The following is a 19,521-nucleotide window of genomic DNA, read 5'->3' as shown; positions in this document are numbered from 1 at the left end:
CAAGTCATCACACGTGGGGCCTCTGGGGTCTCAGCCGATAGTGTCCAGGTATGACTCCACCTGGAACTCCTCCATCCTCAGCCCTGGGCCTCTCGATTTTACCAGTGGGGCTCTGAGAGGGACACACTAGGAGGGCTCTGAAACTGTCCTGTTACCTTCTACCAACTCGCCTAGGATGCAAAACTCATGAATGACCACATTAACACTCTAATTAAGAGGATGGTCACACTCATGAGAAGACTGAGGCCAAAGTCCCCCGGCGGAGACCCACACTCGGTCCTCTTGCACGCAGCCAGGCGCCCTCCCCTGAGCCTGGAGAGCACGGGCGGACCCCCTTTAGCTTTACTCTCGTCATTCACAAAACACTGCACAGCACTTCACATGCTGTGCTATGAGGACCTGTCTCAGTGAGCTGGCTCTGGTTGTCCAAAACCAACTCTAACCTCGCAGCCACACATCCATCTCAAGAGGCATAGAAACATCTGCGGCCTTGACCAGGAATCCACACGTGAGAAAGGAGCCCACAGACTGAGGGCAGAAGACCAGAGAGTTCATAGTGCCATCATGGACAGTGACCAATAAGAGGGGGTTGACGTCCACTCTGGTGCATTGAACTGGAGAAATGTCACAAAACCATTATAAATGAGTGCTAAGGAGACAGCCTAGCAAAATGTGAAGGGGATCATTAAAGGAAATGTACTCCAAATCACTCCTCCAAATAAAAGCATGCAAAGGCATGGGCCCATAAGCAAGGCGTGGAAGAGAAAACACAAATAAAACACCGTCTAATGTGGCAGGATTATGGATGATGATTTTCCTAGCGTTCCTTGGTGTTTCCATTGCATTATTTCATAATACAACGGGGCTGGAATTCAGCCTTGTCACATCTTCTGCCCCCTTCTTACATACAGCTGTGGGTGTTTAAGTCAGGGCTTCCCTGGACAGTTCCTTAGGGAGCCCCACGCCAGGAATTAGGGGGGCCAGGGAGGGCGGGCACAGCCCCAGTCCCAACCCCAACTCGCCGAGTGACCTCAGGCCAGCTGCTTCCCTCTCTGGCCTCTGCCTCCTCATCTGCGCCAAGCACAGGTGGCACAGTGCTTGGAGCAGATTAAAAGCCTAAGAGAAGCATGAAAGGTGACCTGCGGGTCCCTGCGGCTGATCCCGGGACCGTGAGGGTGTCGGATCTGGCAGGAGAAGGTGGCAGCGGCTCTGGTGAGGGTGGCTTGTCCTCCACAATGACAGGGTGGCTGTCGGTATCCGTGTCTTCCACCTGCACTTCTGGGTGCTCTTTTGTGGCAGGCACTTGGGGAGAGGAAGGAGGGAACAGTCAGAGAGAGGGAGAGAAGCCAGGCCCCGGGGCCTGGCCGTGTTCTTCAAGGAAGCCACAGAAAGCAGGTTTGGAGCAGCCACTGGCAGCCACCCCCCGCCCCCTGATGGGGCCCACAGGGCATTCCATGCAGGACGTGCAAAAACGCGGAGCTCTGATGGCCACGCAACCCTGGCCACCAGTCCAGGGCCCACGAAAGAAGCCACGATGCCGCCAGAGCCTCGGGAGTTCCCAGACACAGCCTGGTGCCCAGGTCTCCAAAGCCCCGCCTGCATTCCCTGGGCCTGGGGAAGCATCAAGGACCAGGGGTTGTGGACAATGGGAGGGGGCGTCAGCTCTCGGAGGAGGCCTGGGCGACGGGGGGTGCCCAAGTCCGAGGGCTCAGCCTGGCCCCGCCTGGCTCAGCTGCTTCCCTTCTCTGGGCCTCAGTGTCCCCAGCCCAAGAAAGGGGTGATGGTGCCTTCCCGGCCGGGCCTGGGGTGGGGGCAGAAGGCACGTGGCCTCACTCTCTTGAAGGGCTTCAAACGGAGACATTTGGAAGCTTCCTCCTGTCAGGGGTAATGGCGTGTCTTTGTAGCGAGTGTTAGCCCTGTTTAGGGACCCGTTTTGGTATTTCCTCGCTTCTGTACATGCCAGGAGCCCCCAAACTTCATCACCCCAACTCCTCTCCAGACCTCTAAGAGGCCTGGGGCAACATTCCACACCCTGAGAATCTGGTCCTCACCCAGGAGCCTGGGCGTGGCCCCGCCTGAGGCCCATTCGCCACCGCAGGGACTTGGGACCAGGTCCGCTCCGAGGTGGAGCTTGGAGGATGCTGAGGGGTGGAGAGAGCACCCCCTCGCCCCAGCACACCTGGGCAGGGAGGTCCCCAGAGCAGCCGGGCGCAGGCCTGGGCACCAGCCCGGCAGGGACACATCTCCAGATGGGGGAGGGGAACATTTTGAAAACATTCAAAATGTGACTTCTTTTTTAATGCCACCACAGGGAAAGCCAGCACTTTGCAGAGTTCGGTGGAAAGAACCCAAGCAGGACTCAGGACTTCGGGGCGTTTGTTTTACTGGGCCCCATGCTCCCAGAAGGAGAGGATGAGCAGGAATCAAGACTTTTCTAAAATGCAAGAAGTGTCACCAGACTAACAAGAGATGTCCCGGGCTGTGGAAAGAAGGAAAGAGCGTGAGCAAAGGGGGCGGGGGGGCGGGGCTACGGAGGCAGCCAGGACAAGGGCCCCGCCCTGGCCTCCGCACCCAGGAGTCTGTCCCAGGGAGCCTGGGGGCAGGGGCAGGTGCTCCGCTGCCCCCGAGTGAGACCTGCTGCCTCTATCGCCCCAGAGGAGGGAGGAGACCCTTAAGCCTGGCATTTCCATTTCTCAAACAGTGGGAACTCGAATAGGAATTACATTGGTTTATATGATAGTGATTTCTAGAACAAGAATAATATTATTATGAATACAAGGAACCGTATTTATAATTATTGAGAGAATAATAATATTTACTCTTTGGCACTTTTGATGTGCCTGCCAGGCGTTTGTTATACTGAACTCCAAGTGCTTTACACATTCATTTTTTCCCCTTCCTGGCCACTCTGTGAGGGAGTTCTTATTGTCGTCCCCATTTTGCAGACCCAGGTAGCTTAAACTCTTACCCCATCCTGAGGCTGGGGACCAGCACACGTGGAGTCTCCATTTAAACAGCCTCACTGGGTGCCAGGCAGCATCACTGATAATGTTCTCACCACATGCTGTCCTTACTTTGCCGCATCTAAAATCATGGGTCTTACCACAGCCGGTTCAGTCCACTGTCCCCATGTGACCCTGCAAATATTTCTCAAAGTGTGGGGCTCCCAGGGACCAGGGAGGACACAAGGTAATTTTAGGTGGCACAGAGCAGGCAAGGACAACACAGAATGAGAACATTCCTCTCAATTCAAGTCTCTAGACCCTGAATGGATAGAGAGGAAGTTTCAGGCTTGTGTTCCAGGGCTGTAACATCTCTGTGACCCGCTCTTGTTCCTTTGCGGCTAGGACAGCAGGTCTCAGCTGTGAACCTTTGGCTGGCCCTCCTGTTTCACTACAAATTATCAACGTAACTTTGTTTTCAGTGTCTTTGTGGTTATTTCTATTTATGGAAAGCCAGGCCAGTTTTCATTTGAATAGTCAAGGCAAGTTTCCTGCTTGAATAGATTTCATTAAATAAAAAAGCACATCCATTGAAAGAAAAATCATAAGCAAGTAAAAATAGAGTTGGTACAGACTAAAAATCCTGGAGCAGAGGTCGGGGACCCTGCAGAGGGCGCTCATTTAGGGCTTGCCTGGAAGGCGGGGCCTGGGTTCCATCCCTTGTCCTGTGATGGCTGCGTGCCACTCGGCCCACTCTGTGCCCACCCCAAGCTGGGAAAGGAAGAGAAGGACAACAGAGCCTTCCCTGTCAGGAAACGTCCAGCTCTACCTGCTGGCTGATGTCAGAGGCGACCTTGTGCAGTGTCATCCAAAAATAAACGGATCAAAAGGGAAAGTAGGCAGGTCTGGCTTGAGTTAAGGCAGAAAATGACAGGGGTTGGTCCAGAGGTCCCCATGTGTCCCTGAGAGCCTTGTCATCAGGCAGCAAGCCTGAAGGCCATAGAGGGGACCTTGTCACAGTTAAACAGATCCAGGCAGGCCTGGCCCCTGAGGATGCCCCTCCCCCTGCTCTGCCCGTCCGCCTCCACGGCCTCTCTTTTCCCGAAATGGAAGTTGCTGGGCAGATAGCAACAGTCCTCAGAGATTCCAGCTCCCAGCAAACCCTCAAGGTCAGAAGGTTCTGTCTGAAATGGACCCCCACATTCCTCTTCTGTTTTGTTCCTCCCCATTTATTCTCTTCCCCCACCCAGCTGCCTGCCCCAAGCCTCTTGGCCTGGAGAGCTGAGTGACTTGTTTACACTAGGGTGTGAGTGACTACAGGAATAAAAAATGATGATCTGCAGAGAGCCATGTTTAACCCAAAGAAATGAATTGCTAATTGTGGAATCTTAGGCACAGAGAGCAAGGGACTAATGACCCTCAAGTCACCGCAAAGCACGGCAAAAGCATTGACAGCAGAGGAAGAAAGTGTGGTTTTCCATAACCCCAACTCTTGTTCCCACACCCTGACCACAGCAGCACACTGGGGAACAGCCTCAGCCATGCAGAAGCACACAGCCAGGCGCGAGCATGCTGGGTGGCGAGGTCACGCTACCTAGGCGGCGGACGGAGCTCCTGGTCACCTTGGCGAAGCTGGAGTTGGACAAGGTCGTCCTCCGGGAGATGAGGACAGGGATGCGGGTGATGGGGGGGTGGTAGCTGGGCACATTCGGGAGGTGCTCCGCCAGGCTTGGGGGTGCAAGCCCGGGGGTCGCCTGGCCAGGTGGCTGGTCCTGGACCAGGTGATTCAGCTCCATGTCCCGGCCTGGGTCAGCCATGGTGCTGGGACCAGGGGGGTCTCAGGCAGAGGCGGGACTCTGGGGACTGCAATGGGCACAGAGTCAGGAAGGCGGGCCGACACAGGCCAGCCCGGTACCCGCCTGCACCTGCAGCGGCCACACGCAAAGTCTGGGGCACCGCTCTTGTCCCTGGAATCCGACGTCAAGTGTATCACCACGTTATGAGGCTGGTCTGCCCGAGAGCTCTGAGGACCAGCCCGGAGCGCCAACCCCCTCCCACCGTGCTCTCTCTGTTAACCAACCACCGGTAGCATTGCCCACCTGAGACTCAAAAAAAGTTAAAATCAAAGAACCTAGAACTCTCAGACCGTTAGACTCACGGACTCGAGACTCAAACATCCTTAGCCCGGTAGGATTTTCCATCCCAAAGACAGAAACCCTGGAGTTCAGTTAATTCCACTTCCAACTTTTCCTAGGGCCTCGGTTCCCAGCTGGGCTGTACATCAAATCACCCGGGGATGTTCGGAAATAGCCCACGCCCAGGTCCGTCCCAGAGATTCTCATTTAATAGCCTGGGGTCCAGCTGGACGCCAGGATTTTAAATCCCCAAATGATTTCCGTGTGCAGTCCTGACTGAGAACCAGGGTTCAAGGACATTGCAGATTAATCACCAGGGTGCTTGTTCCAATGCGGACTCTGGTTCAGCAGGTCTGGGTGGGGCCAGGGTTTTGCATTTTCAACCTGCTCCCAGGCGACGCCAGCGCTGTTAGTTCTAGGGCCACACTCTTGAGAAGCAGCAGGCAAATGGCCGTACCCCAGTGTTTCTGAGTGTGGCTCCCAGACCACCAGCTTCCAAATGACCTGGGGACCCTGCTCCGGGTAAGCCTGGTCTTGTTCATCTATGTGGATGCAGACTTAGAGGTTTTCTACGGATAGGTGTTGATGTTGACAGGGAACGTTTTTGAAAGATCAGGCAGGGCACGAGCTCGGGACACCAGGGTGAGGACACGTGACTCCAGTCCCACCTCGTCGCTGGCTGGCTGCGACACCTGAACCGCTCTGACCTCCTCCCTCCATGCTGGGTGCCTTCAGGGCACCGTGGCCCCTGCTCAGCCCAGTGACCCTGTGCGGTAGGTACTACTGTTGTTGTGACATTCTTGATTTGGGAGCCACAGTTAAGCGAAGTCACAGAGCTCTGAGTCACACAGTGAGGACGAGGGAGGGGCCAGGAGGGACACGCAGGCCAGTGCCCTTGATCACGTGGCCCAATGCTGCCCACACGGAGCCTCAGCTTTCTCGTCTGTAAAGTGGTCTGTCTGCCTCACGGGGCGGTGGAGCACCCGTGGCCTGAGCAACGGCGGGGCTCGTAAGGCCAGGGCTCAGTGTCCACACATCCTCAGACGCCTAGACTCTGTCCCCACAGTCCCTGGGTGGGAGGGGACATGCTGGGTCCAGCCTGGAGGCCTTAGCAGCAACAAGAAGCTCATCAGGAGACATGGAATCTAGGATGCGCCCTTTGCAAGCTCTGGTCCCGATTTTCACTATGATATGTTACCTCTGAGCCAAACACCCACCGGGTGCTGGCCAAGGGAGCCATGTTCTCAGTGAGGGAGGGGCAGGGTGGGAGGCGGAGCCGGCGGAGAGCAGAGGTTCCGAGGCCTGCTGGAGTCCTGGGGCCTCCGCGCAGTCCCCCTGGGCTCTTTGAAATACCTCACCCGGCTCCAGTAATGTGGCCCCAAGAGGCAGAGGATGGTTTTGCCTGAGGGTGGGCAGGTGGAGGGGGAGGGGGATGGTACGGAGGCACGGAGAGGAGGTGGGGGGCCGCTGCACCCAGGCTGCCCCCAGCCTGAAAGTGCCCCGGACATTCTCTGTAACCCTCCACCCCCACCACACACGTACCTCCTGAGCTGGCGGCTGCGGCCCCCTCCTGAAAAAATAAAGGGGAAACAGAAGCTGTGACCACCAAGGACCCCTGCCCTGTGCAGCCCCCCTTCTGGGGCCTCAGGGAGGCGGCCTCCCCCAGGAGAGGGCAGTGCATAGGGGGGCCCCAGGCCCTACCCCCACTCGTCACACAGAACAAGAGGGTCTTCTCATGCAGCTGCACATGCAGGAACGAAGCAGCGAGAACGGCCCCCGCAGCCCTCGCCCCGGGCACCGCACCTCACAGTGCACAGCTGTGCACCGCTCCCGGGGGAAAGGCTGTCCATTTTACAAAGGTGGCCGCTGGGGCGCAGTGGGGTGGTGACTTGTCCAGGGCCACAGCCATGTGAGGGCCAGCAGCTCCCCACCCGCTGTCTCCTCAGGCCCCTCCTAACACCGTCGGACTCCTGGTACAAGCAGGACATTGCAGCCCACTACCCTGCTCCCCTCCGTCCGGTGGGCACCTCACAAGACCTTGTCCCCTGTAAGTAAAGTGGACAAGATCCCAGCCCCTTCCACCGAAGCCGGGCCAAGCCTCAGGGAGGGTGGTCCAGGCCTGGCGCTGTTCCTACCTGGCATGAGGCCCTCCTGGTGGCCGTCCTGTCTGTTCTGCTTGGGTCTTTGCCGGCCTCTGACACCAGACAGCTATCCAGCAGGAGGACACTAGGACCCAGAGGGGGTGGAGGAAAGGGTAGGGTTAGGGGGGTCCAATGTTTCTTGAACCTGATGAGTGCCAGCCCGTGCCAGGAGCTGGGGCACCAAGATGCCCTGGAATAGGTCCCCCCATCCTGAGGCTCCCAGCACAGGGAGGGCGGCAGGCCACGTGGCCTGCTAACAGTCTCCCAGCCTGAGACACGTGCTGGCACAAGGGGCTGTGAAGGGCACAGCCCCAGTTCCGCCTAGGAAGGAGGGCTTCCCAGAGGAGGTGGCCTGTGAGCTGGGCCTCGAGGATAATGAGCTGACCCACCAGGACGAGGTGGGGAAGGGCGTCCAGGAAGGGGGAACAGCATGTGCAAAGAAGGACGTGGAGGGCAGTTAGAGGAAATGCCCCCTGGGGTGTGATCAAAGGGCACTGTATGGCGTTCAAAATACACGCCCAGCATTTCCCCTCCGTGAGTGTCTGGCAACTTTGGTGACTGTGCAGACAGCACAGGGGGGCGGGGAAAGTGAGGCCCAGAGAGGCGGACTCACCTGGCCAAAGTCACACAGCACGTTGTCACATACCACACAAACCCTGAAACACAGGCCCTGCGTTTCTTTCCTCGCACGGGAGCAGGGCCACAGTGCAACTGCTGAAGCTCCCAGGGGCCCCTGGCCCAGGCCCGGGCCTGCATGAGTGACAGGGACCAGGGGTGAGGCTATAGGGAGCAGAGGGAACTACGGCAAATCAGAGAACCCACGGCCCCCTGAGTCGGCAACCCCACTCCGCTTGGAATGGGGTCTCAGTGGCCAGATCTTCTGATTTTCTAGAGAAGCCTAAACTATACTTTTTAAGGTGGAATCTCCTGATGCTGATAATTAATCCAAATTAATCTATCTATATATTAATATGTAGACATTCAAAAGAGCCTGTCTCCAGGCTAAATTGGGGCCTCAGATGCCCACGTGTGATCTCTGGGTTAACATGTGACTCAGAACGGGGCTAATGGGATGTTTGTAGCTAGAATTAGATCTTGCTTCCCACCAGACCCCTCCCCCCACAGACCCATCAGCCAGGGGCTCACGGAGGATGATCTGCTGTGAACCTGGACTCGCCATCCTCGGTCCTCCCAAGGCTGGGGGTGGGGGGAGGCAGATGGCAGCCCCAGTCAGTTCGGAGCCGGCAGCCTGGGAGCAGGACCAGCGGGGCGATCATACCGTCACAACGGTTCCCACGGGCTGCGTGCCAGGCGCTGGGCCCGGCACTTGGCACGCCCAGTGTCTCCCCGAATCCTCCCCCATGTAACCCTGCGAGGCCAGGCCTGCGAGTGAGCCTATTCCAGTTTAGGAACCCAGCTCAGGAATCCAGCTCCAAGAGGTGGCCCATCCACAGTCACGCAGCCTGTGCAAGGCAAGTCCGGATAAAATACGGCGTCTCTGACCCCAGGGCCACGTATGTAACACTCTGCTGCCCACCTCTGAGTGTCTACACGACCCCACGTCACGAGGGGAGTGCGGTGAGTGTCGGCGGGATCCAAGGACCCAACTCGCTTTATTTCTCTTCATCGTGTGGCTATTTCCACCAGGAGGGGCCTGACATCGGTGCCGCACTTCCCACTCTGCCCAGGAAGAAAGGGATTTCCTTAAAGAGACCCCAGGCACAAAAGCAAGGGCACATTATGGCGTGCATGGAGCCTGGCACCTCAGTGGTCGCAGGCCACTTCCTCCGAAAAAATTACATTAAAAATTACATTTTGCAACTGCATTTATATGAAGCTTCATTTGTTAATATTACATATTAAAACATTGTCTTCCATCTCAAAGTTTCATTTTTGGTCTGATTTTAAAAGAAATTAAAAAGTCCTTGTGGGCCCCTAAAAGCATTGTGGGAACTAGGCCCTCCTCGGTTCTCAGAGCACAAAGCTCCCAGAAACGAGCTTCCCACGGTCCCGTGAGAGGCTGCCCAGGGAATTGACCACTCTGGAATCAGGCCAGGAAGGCACTAGGTGGCCATGGGCAAGTTACTGGGAAGCCCTCGGCCTGCCTCTGTCTGCTCACCTGTCAAATGGGTAGGACTTGCCCAGCCTGTACCATCCGACTTATTTTGGTGAGGTCAGAGGGCCACCTGGAATCTCTTGGAAAACTCAGCCTCGGCTGGTGCAGCTCAGTGGATTGAGTGCCGGACCGCGAACCAAAGGGTCACCAGTTCGGCTCCCAGTCAGGGCACATGCCTGGGTTGCTGGCCAGGTCCCCAGTAGGGGGCACATGAGAGGCAACCACACACTGATGATTCTCTCCTCCTCTACCTCCCTCCCTTCCCCTCTCTCTAAAAATAAATAAATAAAATCTTTAAACAAAAAGAAAAGTCATAAAAGACCCCCCATGTCAGGGTCATTCTCAATACACCATCTCTAACGACTGATCAGCAGCGTTCCTTGTCAGTGGTACCAAGGGTTGGATTTGGAGCCAGCCCGGCCTGGGACAGAAGGCCAGCTCTGTACCTGCAGGCAGACGCCCCATCCCTGAGCCTCCGACTGCCCATCTGTGAAATGGGATTACCAGCAGGTGCCGTGGCACAGTGCCGGACACAGAAAACAAGTGCTCATCACGTAACAGCTGTTCCTAGGACCGTTCTTGTCATCATTGTTATTAATCCCAGAGGAGGCAGCACTCTCCAGGGCTATGGATCACCCACGTGGACTGGGAAACGTTTTGCACAAACATCTCCCACTATTGAGATGCCTCACCAGCCCTACTATGGCCCGGTCAGCACCGCCGAGGGCTGTTTTGGGACTTATGTACCTAAAGTGATGTTTGCCTCTGCTCAGCAGTGTGCCCAGTGTCAGCCGAGACCCCGCTCTTGCCTGGCCCAGAAGCAGCAGGCCATCCACAGAAGGTTCCCAAATCCCAGGGAATTCCCAGTGGAGGACCAGCCAGACTGGCTGAGGGGGGCCTCCCAGAGGAGCCCCCCGCCCCCGCCCGGCCCCGGGCTCCCCAAAGGGTTAAAGGTGCAGGGAGGAGCTGCGGCAGCCAGCTGGCCCAGGCTGGCCAGCCCACTCTTCCTCCCGCGAGTCACCCAGCAGGCTGTGCCCCCAAATTAAAGTCCTCACAGTCACCTTCAGCACACTCTTCACCTGGCACCCTAACCCCAAAGAAGGGAGGAGGGGAACCCTGAGGGAGAAAAAGCCACCTACTTGGGTCTCGCTGTCTTTGTTGAGAAGGACGCCCATGGTGCAGGAGCTCAGCTGGGACCGATGACAATCATCCCAAGGCCCTGGACAGCGCATGCGATTGGAGAATTTGCAGCACCTACCCAGCCCTGAGCCTGCAAGGCCGGCTCTGCAGCCAGTGTGACTCAGGTGGTGGACGAGCCACGGATTCTTCCCGCCCCTAATCAGATTGAGGAGATGTGCGGGGAATTCTGCAGAACCTCCCCCGGGGAGGCCAGGTGGGGACCAAAGGCTGCGGTTGCTAGGAAAAGCCAAGCTGTTGCCCACAGAGACCTGGTCGCTAGGTGACCATCTGCCAGCGTCATCAGTAACTCCTGTGCCTCCACACAGCTGGCTAAGAGCATCCTTCCCCAGCAGTGACAGCGGCCCCTTGCCCACCCTGGAACCCTCTGGCCCTGGCTCTGCGGTCACACTCTCTCACCACAGAGCCCCTGTCCCTGCCTGGGGCCCCGGGCTCGAAACGTCCCTGAGTTGGAAACTCAGTAAACCTTTGTGGGAGTGTGTGCGTGCCTGCGGCATCTGCAGGTAGCGGAACGCACATGTTTGTGTGCCCGAGCGTGCGTGCAGGGTGTAGTGTGTGTGTCTGCAAGTGCATATGTGTGTGCGTGTGGCTGTGTGTGTGCCTAACCCGCGTGCATGCCTGTGCCTGTGCACTGGTGTGTCTATGGCAGCGCAGGTGTGTTTGTACCCGTGTGCACTGTGCGCAGAGAACACAAGGAGTTAGTGTGCGTGCACGTGTGTGAGAGCATTGGACCACTGGCCTTCAGGAGAGGTTTGGCGCAGGAGCAGGGCATGGAAAGGGGTTTTCAGGCCTTGGTGCTGGGCACACAGGTGTAGTGGGGGAACAGCTCCCCCGATACGCTCTACACAGAGGCGAGTGGAAAGCAGACAGCAAACCAGGCTGCGCTAAGGAAGCTGGCAGCACTGCAGGTCCTCGCCGAAGTGAAGCGCAGCCACCCATCAATGAGAGCAGACAGCCTCGGGGGGAGGGGCGGGGGCCCAGAGGGCAGAGGCGGCCTGGGTCCCAGAAACCATAAGGAAGAGCCTTCATGTTAAGGGAAGAAATAATCTCATAAGTTGGAGGTCCATGTGAATGGAATGGACAGCCTTTGAGAGGTGAGCTCCCCATCAATGGAGGGAAGCAAACAGCTGCATGGCCTCTTGCCAGGGATGGAAAAGGTCAATGTGACCCGGGCAAGGGTGGACAACAAGCCGGTGACACTGAGCAGGCTTCCAGCCCTGAAATCCTGTGTTGGTCTCATCGGTTTAACTCTTTCCGGGTAAGGACTAAACACAGCCCTCAGTGGGGATTCGAACATCAGGGACCTTCTCGGTGGGGCACGTGCTCCAGCCCAGGTCTGGTAGGTCACCCATGGTCACAGCTGGGCCCATGACCACTTTGCCGCGGGCCATTGCTGTCGCCCCCGTTCACAGGTGCGGGGGTGGAGGCTTTGTGCAGGTGTGCCGCTTGCCCAGGCCTCTCTGCTAAGAGGACCAGAGCCTGTATTCCCAACACTCGTGGCGCTACCCGGCCCTGGGGCCACGGCCAGAGGGGCAGGTCGGGACGAAGGACGTGGGCCGGCGCATGCCACGGAGGGCAGAGTGACAGGGGATAATGCGAGGGGTGGAGCAAAGGGGCCCATTCAGTCTGGCCCTATCGCACCAGCAGCTTCCTCCCTGCTCTCTCTGCCTCAGTCTCCTCACAAAGCCGGCGCCAGATTGTGCCACTGCCCTGCTCACAAACCTTCAGTGGCTCCCCGGTGCTCCCGGGAAATCCAGTTCAAGACCTTTACAACGTGGCCCCTCTGCTTCTGAAAAATCACCGTCCACCGACCGCTTCCATGGCCACGTGGTCACTGTCCCCGGGACCTGCCGGCTGCTTTTTTTTTTTAAGTGAAATCTATTTGACATAACATTGTGTGAATGTCAGGTTGATTTGTTAATGTTAATATAAATATTAATATAACATTTATATATTGAGGCTGCCGTTGTAAGGACAACTAGCACCTCTATCACATCACCTACTATTCCTTTTTAGTGGTTGGAATAATTAAGATATTGTTTCTTAGCAAGTTTGATGATTCTAATTTTTAGTGGTTTCCCATCTCCATTCTTTAACCTCTATCTTAACTCTTCTGTGTGTGTTACTGTTGAGATCTTTGTGGGTGTAGGTGGAAAATCAGCCTTTAACGGTGGTGGAGCGGAATCCACGGCAGCCTTACTGGGCGCAGAGGCGGCCGCGGACTGGCCGCTGGGGGCGCTGTGCGGGAGGGAGACCGCCTGGTGCGTGGGCTTGGCTAATTACTGGGGAGAACGGAGAACGGGGAGGCCACGGCTGCGTCCGCTCGTTCATCCATGCGCGTACTCAGACAACACCGATTTGGTGCCCACTGTGCCAGGCGCTGTTCTGGGCCCTGAGGGCATGGCCGTGAACACAATAAACAAAATCCTCCCCTCCATGGGGGTTGCATTCTCATGTTTGTTTGCATCTATGTGTGGGGTGGGATTGGGGGGTTGGTGGGTGGTGGGTACTATGAGTCCCAGGTCATGACAAGCACAGTGGGTGGGGGACCCCCAGCTTCCCCAGCCTCTCTGGTCTGCGCCCAGCAGCACCCAATACAGAAGAAAGGAAAGCACTCAGAAGCCTGGCGCCCCTCCCTGTAACCCCACCTCCCTGGGCCACCCCTTAGCCAAGGCGTAAGTGCCTTACTCAGACTCCTCCTCTTCCTGCTCTTCCTCTTCCTCCTCATCTCCATCCACCTCAGCTTCTTTCTCCTCTTGAATCCAGGGACGCTCCCTGAAATGAGGTCAGAGGCAAGAGGTGAGCTCTCTGCTGGGCCCCCCCGAGCCCACCTCCCTCCCCATTTTCAGTAAGATGTCCTGTGACCGCCCCCTGAGGCCAGACCTGAACCCCTCAGCCAAGAATCATCTTGGGGACCGCCACCTGAGTATCCCTGGGGTCTCTCTAGCAGCAAGGCCTCTTCACGGCCTAAGGCCCCGATAGGAACCTGAGGTCAGCCCCTGACCCTCTCTGGGCCTCAGTTTCCCCATCTTTGCCACGTAGGCTTTGGACCTGAGGACCTGAGACCTCCCACGATGCACTCACAGGCATGTGCAAGAGTGTTTGTTGCAGAATTATTTACAAAAACAAATTTTTGGAATCAACCTAAATGTCCATTAATATTAGACCGGTTAAACAAATTCTGGCACATCCATATGATAGAATACAATGCAGTTGTAAAAAAAAAAAATGTGCAAATGATCTCTATATACTGAAGGTGGAAAATTCTCCATCTATTGCTAAATGAATATCACAAGGTGCAGATAGGAAGGTGCATGTGATAGGCCATGTTTTGTGCAGAGATAAAAGAGGGGAGTTCCTGCTCAGGGGGGTCCCTGGAATGGCACAGGAGAACCTGGCAGCCACTGGGCCCGTGGAGAAGGGATGGGTGCCTGGGGAGGGGGGGAGGGAGAGGCAGGCTTGGTTCACCCCCAGGCCCTTGCATGCCTTCGAGGCTCCGTGCCATGTGCCTTGCATCTCCCTTGTCCCTGATCAGGCTCTTCTCTGGCTCCCACCTGGGCGTCTCTTCCATGGCCTCCCGCTCCCTTTCATAAGCTGAAGCCACCGCCTCTGAGCCCTGCGGGCTGGTGCTGCCCTCTGGATGCGCGACCTCCTCCCAGTGAGGGCCAGCCTCTTCCAGCACGAGATCGGGCTCCTCTTGCCGTTGGGGCAGGATCCTGACTGCAGGGGACACAGGGGAGAGCGGGCTTGGGGCTCTGAGTCCCCGATCCCACAGGGGCCTCGGCCATCGCCAGTCATGCAGCAGCCCTCAGCCGACCCTGGCCACAGCACCGTCAGCAGCGCGAAAGTGACGGGCTGATGCCCCCGATCATTCACCCTGTCTCCTTCCTTTCATTTCCCCCTCTTTTCTGCTTGAGACAGAGCTTCCATTACAGTGAGTCCTTGTTTCTCCTCGGGGCCTCCTTCTTGGAGTTTGCGTGGAAGCAGAAACTGCTCCTGACCGCAGTATTGCAAGTGATGCCAAAAGACCCAGGCTCGAGGTCCACCTGCCACATCCAGGGGCACGGTGGCTCAGAATGTCCCAACAGATGCAGAGAGAGCGTACCCACTGCCTGCTTTTAGTTGCCACCCCCAGGTGACAACGTGCTACATGCCCGTAATCTCAGCGCCTGCTTCAGGGAGCCTTTTTCTCCTTGGTGGACCTAGAGGTTCGACCCACCAAGAGGTCAACTCTCTCATGGAGGTGGTCCCAGCTGCAGAGAAGAGTCTGTGAGTTTCAACAATTCTCCATGTGCCCTGGTCCCTGACCATGAAAACACTGTGGTGTTGTGAGCTTGGCAGAAGTGCATGTAGGGAAGACTGATCAGGAAGCTAAGCCCACCCCCAAGCAGGAGAAAAGGGGAGAAATAGGGAATTACCTGGATACCAGGTGTTTCCAAAAAGGTCTAGGGATCTAGGTGGCCCTCAAATCAGGCACAAATTACTAATGGTGACTTTAAAGGGGAGCTCGCCTCCAGTCTTACCCTGTGACTTTGGAAGTTATTATATGTTATTCTATATCACAAACAATAACGACAACAGTTACTAGTGCCAGGCCTTGTGCTAAGTGAATTACATGCATTAGTTCAATGAGTCCTTCCATCAACCTTTTGACATGGGAACAATTATTATTCCCATTTTATTTTTCATCTAATATATGTTATTCCCCATTCTATAGATGAGCAAACTGAGACACAGATTAACACCTTTTTTTGAGGGGGTGCTTCTCACATGCTAGGGGCTGAATACCTCCCAAGAGCCACCCCGCTCCCTGCTCCCGTCCCCTGGCCCCCAGGTGCCGATGTTGCCCTTCCTCACAGGGGAGCGCCTGCTTGCCCCCCAGGGAAGCCCTGAACAACCTCTTCCATGGCTTGTCCCCGCCCCTCCAGCTGTGCAAGCGGCCCTGGCAGTCTCTTCCAAGTGTGGCCCCAAATCCAGTGATGGGATGCATCACATGTGTCATTCTATGTTTCTATGCAGCAATGGTGCGGGGTCTCTACCCCAAGCAGCCACTGGGCGCAAGTTCCTTCCGGACAGAGCAGGGGACGGCCAGGGGCAGAGCAGCCCCTGGCCTGTGAGCTCAGCTTTCATGGCAGCCCTGCAGGGCGAGAACAGTACTCTCCCATTTCCCAGGCCAGAGAGCCGGCTCCGAGAGGCGGTGTGACATGTCCGCGCCCACACAGGCTGGCGGAGGCAGTGCCAGGTCTCCTGACTCCCGTCTCCCTGGTGGACTGTCCCAGGTGATCAATGTGCCCCATGAGGGCCTCCCTGGTGTCCTGAAGAGTCCGGGCGTCCTTGTTCGCATCCCTGCTTCCCTGTCATTAACCTTTTCTCTAAGGTGCTGTTTAGGGAGTAAGCATTTTACAGGTACTTCCCCCTCCTGCTCTATGCCAGGCCTGCTAGGCACGCCCTAAGCTGCCCCCCACTTACAACCGAAGATTCTACAATGGGGAGAGGACGGTGCCCCAGGTACCAACCAGGAAGGGCGGGCACGGGGCACTCTGCCACACTGATCATGGGGCAGGGCCCGGAGCAGACCTGGGGAAGGAGCCGCTGTCCCCGCCTCCAGAGCTCTGAGCCCCTCTCTGCAGGCAAAGGATTCACAGCTGTCCCCACGGGGCCACACTGGGTGCTCAAGCTCACATGGAGACTGCTGCTTCTGCTGGGGCTCACCCTCCACCCCTGGAGTCCCGCATGGCCATGCCACCTCCTGGCCAGCATCCTCTCTGCCAGCCTAGGGTGTCACTCAGTGGAGCTCTGACTCCAGCCATGGAGCTCGTCAGCCTCCTCTGAGGAAGGAGCTCCTGTTTCCAGGACCAGCAGACGGGACCAGTGGGCATGAAGGCCCCCACCTGGACCCTGGGCTTCTGGCAAAGCCCGAGCCCTGGCTCCAAGCCCCCGTCCTCTCTGGCAGGCTCGGGTCCTGGATGCTTCGGATGGGGCCCAGAGCGCGATGCTTGCTGAACCATGGCGTTCTTTTTGAAGGCTCTCGCCTGCTCAGCCACCTTCAGTGGCTCCCCATTGTCACCACCTAGTCCCTTAAACAGAGTCGCTAACTTTTCTAGTTTTGCCTTCTGCCTCGAGGACTTGGGATTAGCTCTCCCTCCCCTTCTACCGCCAGTTTGAGACCTCCGGGGCCTCATACCCAAAGGCCTACCCGCCAGGCAGATGGTATATGTGGGTGAAGTGGTGTCTATAACGTGGGCCTGTTACAGCTGGGTCTTCCCAGGTTCCAGGAGAAGCCAGCCTTCCTCTACAGAGAGCTGCCTGCTTTTTAGATGTTGACACCTGATTCTAATTTTTAAAACCACTCCTTGCCCCAAACACAGACACCCGTGGGCCAGCGGGGACCCAGCGCAAGCCGCTGGGGGCTGTGGCTCACTCCTCCTCCTGCCGGCCCCCGCTGCAGGCTGCCCTGAATCCACCCACCCTTCAAACCTGACCACGCGTTTCAGCCTTGTCTGAAGTAATCACATTACGCAATCGCAGGTTCCGTGTGCTGACTTATGCTCTTTAATGTCAATAAAAGCATCTGTTGCTGTCCGTTCACCGACCCCCAAAGGGAGGGAATGGGGCCAAGCCTAAGAGGAATCTCTTCTGGGAAAACCCGTGTCCCATGGGGACACCAACTGTGTGGCAGGCACCATGCTGAGGGCTGGGCACGTATCCACTCAAAGACAGTCCTTGCAGGGCTTTCCCAGTGGGAAGTCCTTCTGCTGTCTAGCCTCAGGGCCACAGGCTGCCCCAAGCTGACCTCCCCCTCGCTCTGGGGGAAAAGGGCCAGTCTTGGTCCCCGAGAGGCGGCTCTGGGGCAGTGGAAGGGACTCTGACTCCCCCTTGTCCTGCCTGGGAGTGTGGGGCGGGCCAGGGGTCACTGTTTAAGGAGGCTGGAGGGTCGGCCACCACTCCGTCCCCCCTTCCCTGTAGGTCTTCTCTTCACGACACCCTTCTTCCCTTGCATCCATCTGTCCGTTTGTCCATCTGTGCTCTCCCAGGCTCCCTTCTCCCTTGTTTCAGAGGCCTCCAGCTGCTGACACCCCTGAAACAAAGGAGAAGACAGAAGGGTGGGTGGCTCGGTGGACCGGCGGAGGGACAGAATGGGTGGGTGCCCGAGTGAGTGAGGATGGGGAGGCTGGGGAACAGAGTGGGGAACAGAGTGGGGAACAGAGGGACTCATCCCCCAGCTTCTCAGGATCACCCCACCTAGTGGGTTGAATAGTGTACCCCCAAATATAACCCAAGTCCTAACTCCTGTAACCTATGAAGGTGACCTTGTTTGGAAATAGGGCCTTTACAGATGGCATTAGTTAGGGATCTCAGGATGGAATCATCCTGGATTTAGGGTAGGTCCTAAATCCAAGGACTAGTATCCTTATAAGAGAAAAAAGAAGAAGATTTGCCAGGCACAGGCGGAGGTCAGGAGGCAGCTAGAGACTTGGGGCACCGGGGATTGCCCGCAGCCACCGGAAGCCAGGAGAGAGGCGTGTGCTGCCCTCAGAGCCCTGGGAGGAGCCAACCTTGCCCGCACTTGCATTTGGGACGCCTGGCCTCCTGATCGGCTGGAGGGTGCGCTTCTGCCCTTCAGAGGCACCAGTCTGTGGTCCACGGTTATGGCAGCCCCAGGAAACTAATGCCTGGTTCCTGGCCGGGGTGTTGACTCACCCCATTGCTGCTCTATGCCTGTCCCTGACCCCTGACCCCTGACCCTCAAGCTCCAGCACAGGGAGGCTCTAACTACAACTGGCTGAGAGTCCTGCCTCCCTCCAGAGGAACAGAGACAGGCTCAGGGGAGCCTGGGCTCCGTCCCTCAACCCTCCCAGCAACCCCTGGGGGCCGCTCTGTCCCCCGAAACTTTCCCTTAACCTCAGCCCAACAGGCAAAGTGCCGCCAGGCCAAGCGGACTCCAGCCTCCACTCCATGAGAACTTGCTCTGCGACCTTGGGCACGTCACTGCCTGCCCCAGCGGCCTGGGGAGTCCCTGTTCTGTGCCCTGCAGGGTGGCCATGAGCTCCATGAGACGGAGCGAGGAGCCCTGCTCTGCCCTCACAATGGCGTCACCATTGCACAGACCCCATCGCCTCCCACAGGCGCTGTCAGACCCGAGCTGCCTGGCCAGCTGGCCTGGCTGCGCTCCAGCCCACGGTCCCATAAGGATCACCATCAGCCCAGGGGCACTGGGGTTGTCCGCAGCCTCGCAGACACGGTGGGAGGCAGCCCTGGGAGGCCCGCAGTCCAGGGCCCGTGTCCCAGGTGGTACAGGGCCACCGCGGCCAGGGGCCTGAACTCCGCTTTGCCCACCTGCAGCACTCACCACAGGCCGGCACAGAGCAGGGAGGGACGGATGGATGTATGGATGGATGGATGGATGGATGGAAGGACAGATGGACAGACGGATGGATGCCCTGTCTGCCTCATGCCTCTCCAAAGGCCATGAAATGAAAGAAGGGCGGATTTTGGACCCTAACCCGCCCCTCCTGGTCTCAGTCTGTCCCCCAGTCCTGCAGCAGGTCTGGGATAAAAGGCAATACACTCACCTGCTCGACCTGGCCACCGGTCAGGGGAGCTGGAGTCTGTGGGGTCCAGTTCCCTGTCCGCCCATCCACCCTCACCCCTCAGCCAGGGCCCCAGCTCAGCCAAACCCACAAACAAGCCCAGCGGCTGGGGCAGCGGGAGCTCCCTCTGGGTGTTCCCCCTGCTTGGCCTCAGAGCTCTCTCCTCAGCATGGAGTCTGGAAGGCAGGCCACGTGCGCCTGCCCCCCCCCCGCCCCGCCCATCCCCTCGCCTCCAGCAGGGGCCTCCCGCCACCACCTGCTTCCCAGCCAGGCTGCCCTGAGGTGGGGCCTCCAGAGCTCGGGCTCCTTCAGCTGCTGGTCAGCAGACCCTGACTGTGCGCCCCCAAGTGAGTCAGGCCTGGCAAGGGACCGCCCCATTGTCCACATGCGCTCCAACCA

General features: G+C 57.5%; 1 protein-coding gene across 1 annotated transcript in view; it reads right to left on the bottom strand.

Moving 5' to 3' along the window:
• The window catches only part of CNGB1 (cyclic nucleotide gated channel subunit beta 1), a 53,880-nt gene that overhangs the window by 26,297 nt on the left and 8,062 nt on the right, over nt 1–19,521 (bottom strand). Inside the window, exons 13-19 of the mRNA XM_054579398.1 lie at nt 14,086–14,251; nt 13,220–13,306; nt 7,213–7,303; nt 6,620–6,647; nt 4,858–4,909; nt 4,537–4,763; nt 1,140–1,302 (exon numbers count right to left, since the gene is read on the bottom strand). Coding sequence (XP_054435373.1) covers nt 1,140–1,302; nt 4,537–4,763; nt 4,858–4,909; nt 6,620–6,647; nt 7,213–7,303; nt 13,220–13,306; nt 14,086–14,251 — 814 coding nt within the window. The remainder of the gene's footprint in view (nt 1–1,139; nt 1,303–4,536; nt 4,764–4,857; nt 4,910–6,619; nt 6,648–7,212; nt 7,304–13,219; nt 13,307–14,085; nt 14,252–19,521) is intronic.

The sequence above is a fragment of the Pteronotus mesoamericanus genome, unplaced genomic scaffold (genome assembly GCF_021234165.1).
Source record: "Pteronotus mesoamericanus isolate MK-2021 breed Mesoamerican mustached bat unplaced genomic scaffold, CSHL_Meso_final contig_52, whole genome shotgun sequence".
Taxonomy (NCBI): domain Eukaryota; kingdom Metazoa; phylum Chordata; class Mammalia; order Chiroptera; family Mormoopidae; genus Pteronotus; species Pteronotus mesoamericanus.
This window is presented reverse-complemented; position numbering and strand designations above follow the sequence as displayed.